Here is a 9,992-nt window from a genome sequence, read left to right on the forward strand (position 1 = left end):
AGTTATGCTGACAATGTCTATATTCATAATGAAAAAGTTGAGATAAATTTCTATGCATTATATAAACGTGAACATAATTTATTGATCAAAATAGTTATAGACACTTTATATTTTGTTTTAACTATCATAAAATAAATAACATGCTAATAGATTTTGACTTATAATAGAAAAATTGGGTTAATATTAACAAGAATAAAAAGAAAAATATTATACGCAAAATTTATATAATTTGTTCAATTAATTTGCACTATATTAGTATTATGTATTGAGTGGAACATATAAAAAATATGTAACATAAACATTCATATATAACAAAATATAAAAAACAACAAAATACTACTTTAGTTGCACAATATAGAAAGTAAAAATAAAATAACTATTAACTTCATTTAAATATATCTGCAGAATAAATAAACGTTAAGAACGGATTTTTTTCATAGTATAAAAGAAGTAATTCTGTAATATATTCATTTTTAACATAATGAAATTACATCATTTGAAACAATAAAACTTTACATATTAATAGCAGTTCATTTTAGTAAAAAAAATATTACGAAGTTGATTTATGTTTAATTTAAACGCTTCAGTTGTTAAGCTATTATTTCTTTCAAATAATAATGTTCTAATTAAAATATAATGAACAACTATAAATATCCACTAAACATATTTACATTAAAAGGAAAATTATAAAACTTCGTAATAAAATATGTTTATAAATTTACATATATATTGAAATACAAATGAAAAAATGAAAAACAATTAGATAAATTACTAACTCATTAAAACAAAAAGACATTATATAACTATCCTATTATAATTAAAACACAGGTCTTTAGTGGTTTTTCTACATACATAAATAAAAAAAATAAATAATATAAAAATGTAGATATTCTCATAGAAAAAAAAAATATAATTATATTGACAACAAAAACAAAAATTATCTATTTACATTGTTGAAATTAAGAACTACAGTAAAAAAATTTATTACTATAAAATTTGAAAAGAAAATAGTGTATGCATCACATGCATAATGTGAATTGGTATGCACAAATATTTTTAAATATACAAAATATCTTGTGTATTAAAAAATCAGAAATCAATTTAAAGATTTCCAATAATACTTTTTTCGTATTAATCTAATGAGAGTTCATAAATTTCTTTTTACTTATTTTAACTGTTTGATTACTCATCTCCTTTTATTCCATAATTTATAGAAAATAAAAAATACTGTTAATATAAATATTAGAAAAAATGCCAAAATTTACGCATATAAATCATCATCTTTCAGGGTGATGATATAACATAGGATTCCAAAAATATATGCACTAAAAATACACGTTATAATTGGATTAAAGACCGAAAGGAATCTTAGAAATTTTTCTTTATGTATACCCTTAAAATTCGTTAATCCTTTATATATAGAAACAAATGATCTTATTACTTCTCCTTCGTATATTGCATATAATTTATTTAAAGGTTCAAATATGTATGATAATATATTTTTTTTTTCTGGGATATTTTTTCCCTTTCGAAACGAATTTTTTTTTAATTTACCAAATATTCATTTATGATAATAATCATTTTTTAATGAAACAGATGGTTTTTAAAATTTCCCTCGAGGATTTTCTTTTGAAGTTAAGCCCATACTTTGGGAATTTATATTTCTTTCTTCATATAATAACCTTCTTACACCTACATCTAATTTATTATTTAGGTTTACTTTCCCACATTATGTTTTTTCAAAGGTAGTTGACTAAACATTATGGTAAACATATAATATTTAAAAAATTATCCGCACTTTCATAATAATAAAACATTCATATTAATATGAAAAAAAAAAATTATATAAAACGTATAAAAATTATTAAATATAATAATAATCATACCTCATAGGAATGCTAACATAACAATATTAAAGAGAAAATGGGAATATTTTAATGAAAAATTATTTATTTTTTGTAACATCTTGTAGAATTGTTTTATGAATTCTAAATCTTTTGTAATAATATAGTTTTTAGTAATATCGTTTTCTTGGTAATATTGAATGGAATATTTATTATAATTTTCCTTCACTGTTTTCTGTCATTTTATAATTTTAAAATGTTTAGCATTCGTTATTTAATGATAAATGTATCATATATTAAAATGTAAAAATGGAAAAAATTTATTAAACTAAAATATTAAGTAACTTTTCATCCAAATTTATTAATTAAAATAAAATGAATATAATAGCTTGTAGAAAAATAATTAAAAGACATATATTTATTATAAAATAATTACAACCAGATCATCTTTAAATAATTTATTTCAAAATTTTTATTTTTTATTTATATATTTTATATGAACATTAATACAATGTTTTGTTAATTTGTGGTTAGGGTAAAGAATATATGTAATAAAATAACTTGATGTAATATAAATGTGTTAGCTATTAATAAAATATTATTTACGGTTATATACTACAATTAAGTTAATGAAAAATATTTTGCAGTTAAATTCTTGTTAAAATATATTTTTAGAAATTTTTTGCAAAAAAAATAATGTAATTAGAACAACATATATATATATATATACATATATATATATATAAGATTAGCGATTTAACAGAATTTAATATATAATATACAGGATATTATCCTCATATATATTTTAAGTAAGAATGATTAATAGATAACTATCAATAAACTATATATTATTTAAATGATATTACACCCGATTTTATATAAGATAAAATAAAATTTTATTTTCTTGAATAACATAAAACAGAATTTTCTTATGTAATGATGACATAAATTTTTTTCAATATTAATTAAAAATTTTAAATAATACAACAGTTTAAGAAATAATATTAAAAATATTTTAAAGATAAAATAGTTTTTTTCTAATATTCTTCGTATAAAAATAGAAAATTAAAAAAAATATATAAAAAAATAAATAAAATTTATAAAATTTATACATTTAAAAATGTTACAAAGATTACATGTAGCTAAGTAATTAAGGTAATAATGATACCTTAAAATGCAATTATTATCCATTTCACATTACTGAATAAGAAAATACATAATATATCAAAATATTAAAATGGTTTCACTAAAAAACAATAAAGAAGAGAAATGAAAAATATTAAATAAAAAAAAAATAATCACTATTAATTGAAGTAAAATATTGTTCAAGTTATATGCCTTATTTTCAAATATAGTATTAAAATTCAATTAATTTTTTTTTAAATATTTTTTTGATATAATATGGCATTATATCTATTGAAAAAGCATAAATATATTGTCTATTTATTAAATATATTTGTTGCGTAAGAAATTGACAATGAAAAAGTTATTTTTTCTTTTATGTATTATTCTGTTTTTAACAAATTATACATTACTATATTTAATTATTTTCTTCGTTTATATATGTATCTGCATTTGTTTTAAAAAAAAAATTATTTTTATATTATAATGATTAATTATGTGTCAAACAAAATATACCAAGGAATTTCCGTTATTTCGTTATTTATAACTATTATGTATTTAATAAATATCATAATAATAATAACATACTTTTATTGTATAAAAGGCTTTAGCTTAAGATATAAGAAAAAATATGTAGAAATTTAATGGAAGTATTATTTATATGATATACTTAATAATAAATACTTTCACATTTTTCTATTTAAAAATTTTGAAATTTTTGCTAACTTCCTAAGTAGCTATTATATTCACATATGAATAAAGAATTATTATTTATAAAAAATAATGAAATATATTAGTATAAAGAATTTTTTTTAAGAATTTTTCTAATTTTAATACTGTTATTCATTAAAAATATGTTTATATTTATAGATATTTGTACTATATATTAGGAGGTTACCGTTTATTCTACTAATACCATAAAATTAGTCTTAACTTGAATTGTAATATATAAGCTATTAACTTAGGTTTAATGTGATAATTTGTCAAGGTTGCTAAAATGTAGTTTCAGAAAATTATATAAGTCATGAAGTTTATATATCAAAGATAAATTTATATAATAAATTACATGATAAAAATTAAATAACTTAAATTAATTATTATAGTGTACTTCATTTTTTATTGATAATAAACTGTTTGTATTTCCTCTAAAATCAGTTAATAAAAATTTTGGGTGAAATTACAATTAAATTTTTTCTAATTTACCATATAATAAAAATATTTACTATAAAGAGTAATTTAAGAATATTTCTTTTTTCTTCCCACACAGTTATATTACTTGACAAAAAAATAAAATAGAACAAAACGAAATAAAGAGTATAAAGTTATTAACATATTCTATAACATTAAAAATAATTCATTCGAAGAGTAAAAATAAATATAAAGCCGCAATTTTCAGTATGACTATTATTAAGTCTTTAATTATTGAATATTTATACAACATTAATAATATATCACAGGAAAACACAAATATTTTATTTATAAAAGAATATTCTAATATCTCATTCATATCTCCGCGAATAATAAAACATTTGCATATATATATATATACATATATTTATAATTATTTAATTATGATAATTAAAGCCATACCATTTTTTATAAGTGAAATTTGGAATTTTTTTAACAACAGTGATATTATTTTTTAAATACATAAATAAAATTCTATTATTCATTTTATGTAACATATATACGTATAAGAAACAACATATCTATATATGAAACACGAAGAAGGCAATTGCAAAAGACCTATCCTTTTATTTTTTTTTCACGTTTAATGAATCTAATACAAGCAATAAAAAAAACTATTATTAATTAATTGTACTGTACATTTATATTACAATTTGCTTACTGTATGTATATTATTACCTCATTTTTTGTTAATCAAAGAATAATTATATTATATAGTTAATATGCAAATTCATTCAATAAAAAATTTATTAAACTTTATATTAAATTATAAAAATTAAAAAGTGATATTCTACATAACATTTAACTTTCCATTTTAACATGAAAGAAAAATAAATTATCAAAAAATGTAAGAATTTTTTTTCTCTATGATGCATTTAAAATGAAATTATTACTAAAAATAATAAAATTAATTACACTTAGGATAAAAAATAATATTTAACTGTTACAAGACTTCAATATTAAATTAAATAAAAAAACTTCAGACAAATCATTTATTTAAAAACAAAACATACATAAATGAACAGATGATTTAACATATATATGTGATTATAAGAATTCATATCTAGGGGCTTAATTTTTCCTTTAATATAATTATTTGGGGATTCAAATTCTCAAAATTATGTTACGTATAAATATAAGTTAAAAATACATGAACATAAATATACTATAAAATTATAAGTTATATATTCAATATATATTAGGATTTTATTTAAAAAAAAATTTAATTAGGAAATAATAAAAAAAGGAATTGCTCGAATTTTCATGAATTAATGTGATAATATTTAATATATAATAGTTCATTTTTATATATATACATACTAAAACATACTATTTTTATTGAATCAACCACTAATAAAATATTCTAGTAGAAATAAAACAAATTATGTATAATTGGAATATTTTTTAAATAATTGCATTTAACTCTCTGTATTTCAAGACCATTTTTCCTTATAAATTACTCATTTATATATATTTTTCTTTTTATTCATTCCCTTTTGATATGATAACATTTATGAAATTTATTTCATCAATATCACCTGATTTTACTTGAATATCATTCTATTATATTGTGATTGTACCATTTTGAAATTCCAAGAAGTATAATTCAATTACTTAATCGGAGTTGTCTACATTATATTCCTTATCTGTATAATATTAATTTTTATTATCTTCTTTTATCCAATCTTGTAGCTCCTTCATAAAACAGCCCATTCCTTTATAACTAGGAATTTCATCATTTAATCTATACTCCAAAATATCACCTTTAACTCCAACTGTTTCTTCTGCAATTTCTGGCTTTCTATCAGAGTTTTCTCTTGTAATCGATTCATTTATGGAAATGTCTAAATATAATTCCTTATTTTCTACACTCTGCTCTTTTTTGCATTCCTCTAATATCGTCATAAATACAAGTATACACAGTTTTGCTAGTAATTTTTTTTTAATATATTTGTATAATTCTTCACAACTTTTGTTGTGTGCCAGTTCTTCTATATTTATTAATGATACACTACTTTTAGTTTCTTCATTTTCATATTCACCCAATATATTATTAAATTCATCTGTTAATCCCTTAAACCAGTCCTGTTCCATATTTTGTTCTACAATTTTACCCTTGTTTGATATCCACTGTCTCCATATAACTTTTTCTCTTTCTAAAAATGAAACATTTTCATTTTCGTTTGAATATTTCTTGCTTAGTTCTTCCATTTCTTTTTTCCATTCATTTTTCAAATGATTAAACCAATCTGCTTTTTCCAGTTTTTTAGAAATATTTCTGTGTTTTTCTATCCATTTATTCCACAGAATTCCTTTTTCTTTAGTATCAGTGCTATATTTAATATTTTCCACTTTATCATATTTTATTAAATTAGGATGAGATCTATATTCCTCATTTGCGTATACTTCTAGACATATTGCTAAAAATTCTTTTTTGCTTAATGCCCATTGTTCATTTCGAAATTCTTCGAGTACTTTCATATGTACTTCTATAATGGTTTTTGATCTGTCCTTTTTTCTCTTTGGCATATTTGTATTTTTTATAGTGTTATGTTCATGTATTTTTAATTTTTTTATGATTTCTTCATCATCATGTATTGGCTGATCCAAGTGATCATTTGATAAAAATATGTCTTTTTTGACAGAATTTGAAGGTAGTAGTATTTTGAGGAATTTAACTTGTCTTCTTATATTTTTCTTTTTTTTAAACTTCCCCATTAGAACATACTAAAATACAAAAGAAATGTACTTAAAAATTATATTATTACAATTATCAAATATTTATAATGTTTTTAATACTTAATTTTATATTACTTTAATAAAAAGAAAAGACACAATAATAATTAGAAATGTTATTAAAAATGATGATATGTATGGGCTATGTGAATTTACTACTGGACCTGCGTTAAAATTATATATATATGCATTAATTTGTTCAATTAAAACAAAAGTAGAAAAGAAAATAGAAGTAATGATACCTTGAACCTTAGGGTCTACAGGAGTAGATAGAAAGGTTTTAGGAATTGATGCTTCATTAGCTAAGGATTTAGTTTTAATATTACCTTCTGTGTTTAAATCTTGATCAACTGGAGGTTGATATACAGAATCCTGTGTTGTTTTCTGTTCAGGTGTCGAAAATACAGGAACATTGATTATTTCAGGATGTCTATGTTGTGTATCTTCTGTTAAGTTAGTTAAACGTGCCTCAGAGTTGTCTTCGGATGCTGTTTGAAGTTGAGGTGGATTTTCGGATGCTCTATTAGGTGACCTACCAGATGCTATATCAGGTGAATTATCAGATCCTGTATCAGTTGGGAGTTTCCCTTGAAATGTACTTTGTTCTTGAGTTGCAGGTAAATCTTCGGATTTAATCTGATATACATTTGGTGGGCTTAAATCTTTTTCTTTAGGTGGAGGTTGACTAGGTATAACCGGTTCCGGTAATAAGCATTGAGGAGGTTTACTAAATGTTTTAGGATTTAGTATGTTGCATGTTTTTTCTGGAAACTGTGATGATGTATTTTTAAATATGCAACTTTCACTAGTGAGACCTTTCTTTCCCTCAAAATATTTCTTCTTGCTTATAAACCAAGTGCTATATTCTGTACATTCACTTATACATTTGGCGTCACTATTACAATTATATGTGCTACTACCTCTTTTTTTGAAGGCATTTAGTTTTTTTTGATATGATTTATTAATTTCACAGAAGTCTAGTGCATCATATTTTAATTCTAACAGATCTCTATCTTTTTGTTCAAAAATCATAGGACAACCGCCATGTTGACTAAGCTCCTTAAATTTATGTCCAAAATAATTTCTAAGTACTGGTACCCAACGTTTTGGATTAGTATAATCTGGAGGTTTATCTTTTATTTTAATTAGATAATCAGCCAATTTTAAGCATCCATCTCTAAATTCGTTTTTAGATGTTTTTGTCTTTAAGGAAGCAGTGAGAGATAGAATTTGTTTTCGAGCTTCTACAAATTCTATTTTACCAAGATATTCTGATGCTCCAGAACCAAAACCAGTGTAGTTCTAGATTCAACAAAAAGTATTATGAAGTATTTAAGCATTATTTTTTTGCGTTATTTGTGTTATAATTTTTTTTATCATAAATAATTAATTTATCATTAAATATATTCACGTTAAATAAACAATGAATATTACCCATGAAGAACAACTTTCCATATTGACTCTACATTATAATTCTAGTTCGTTGTAAATTACAAACTGAAAAAAAGATACATATATATATCTTTCTACTTATCAATAGAGTAATTTAGAACTAATAAATATTAATAGAAATTACAAAATTATGAACTATTTAGGTATTTATATGTGAACTAAAAAAATAATTTAATTGATTAATATTCATTTTATATGCATACAATATTTTTTTACCTTACATAGATATATTACAACAGAGAATATATTCTAATAATATTTTTAGTTTAAATCACGGTTGAGTAATTATTTTTGTGTATATCTCATACTAACTTTATAAAGAAAAAGCTAAATAATTAACATTAAAAAATTACAAATAAGTACTATTTGTATGTAATATAAATGTTATGCACAAATAATCATCAGTATATGTACTAGATCTATTTGTTTCTTACCCAATACACATATATATAAATAATACAACCTGTATTAATATAATGAATCCCTTTTATTATTTTCTTGTTTTTTAAAATAAATTATCTATAAAAAAAATTGTTATTAGTATGATCCATTTTTATTGTGTTATATGTCTAATTTACCTTTAGAATAATTCTATTATGGTTTTATTATTATGATAATAGTTTTCTACATTTACTATAATATTAGAGAGAGAAAAATGATTATTATATAAATTATACTAAGTTGTTGCTGCATTTTTTTAAAGTAAACCATTGAAATTTGTAAATGACTTTTAATATTATATATATATATATATATATATCAATTGCCAAAAAATTAATTTTATTCGGTATTTATTATTTTGTTGAATTCTTTATAATAGTATAATTTATTAGGTATATAAGTTGTCATGTATACGCATAATGCCACTTATGAATATGATTTCTCTTGGACTTAATTTAAATATTAAAATACATATTAGGATATATTAATGAATAAAAAGAGCGTCAGGCGCTTTTTTAAAATACTGAAAATTAAAAAGATACACTTATGTAAAAATTAATTATATTATGCTATTTTAAAAAAGTAAAATATAGTATAAACTTATTTAGAAAAAATTATAATATTATAATTTCATGTAAATGGAATAATCTACAATACTAAATAATAGAAAGAATATTTAAACTTAATTATTTTTTGTAGTTATTTGTATATATTTTCTAATAAATAGATTAAAGAGATGTTATTTTTTTTTTTTTTGATTTTTCTTTAAATGATAATATATGAAAATATGTTTTTTTCACTATTAATAAATATTTATTTAGCATGCAAAATAAAGAAGCTGGTGTATTGTGTTATAACTTTTTAAGACGTGAACTTGTAAACATAATTACAAAACAGATTAAAAGCATTACCAACAATATAAATTATTTTATTATAATGTAAATATATTATTACTAATTTTAGTGCTTATTGTGAAACATTTACATAAGAGATAGGAAATGGTGAGAAAATAAAAAAAAAAAATACATATATATATATATGTATTAATTGAAAACAAATTTTTGTAAATAACTAATTCACGTAACAAATTAAGGTATTATATATATGTTTAATATATCTTTAATCTTAAGGAATTATTGGTTTTATTTATTCTTAAATTTTGAATTTGGTTCTATGTATTTTTTTTTTATTTTAATCGTTTATATTTTA

At 20.5% G+C, this 9,992-nt stretch overlaps 1 protein-coding gene and 1 pseudogene across 1 annotated transcript, besides 1 other annotated feature; both read right to left on the reverse strand.

Annotated features, from left to right (window-relative positions):
• Nucleotides 1–1,186: 1,186 nt before the first annotated feature.
• Nucleotides 1,187–1,965, reverse strand: PmUG01_10011400 (annotated as a pseudogene).
• Nucleotides 1,187–1,965: a sequence feature (Plasmodium exported protein, unknown function, pseudogene).
• A 3,845-nt stretch (nucleotides 1,966–5,810) lies between these two features.
• Nucleotides 5,811–8,345, reverse strand: PmUG01_10011500 (STP1 protein; the record flags this gene model as incomplete). Its single annotated transcript, XM_029005297.1, has 4 exons — nucleotides 5,811–6,881; nucleotides 6,969–7,054; nucleotides 7,133–8,192; nucleotides 8,325–8,345. The coding sequence occupies 4 exons, from the start codon at nucleotides 8,343–8,345 to the stop codon at nucleotides 5,811–5,813; spliced, it is 2,238 nt and encodes a 745-aa protein (XP_028861900.1).
• Nucleotides 8,346–9,992: the final 1,647 nt, after the last annotated feature.

The sequence above is a fragment of the Plasmodium malariae genome, assembly GCF_900090045.1.
Source record: "Plasmodium malariae genome assembly, chromosome: 10".
NCBI lineage: Eukaryota > Apicomplexa > Aconoidasida > Haemosporida > Plasmodiidae > Plasmodium > Plasmodium malariae.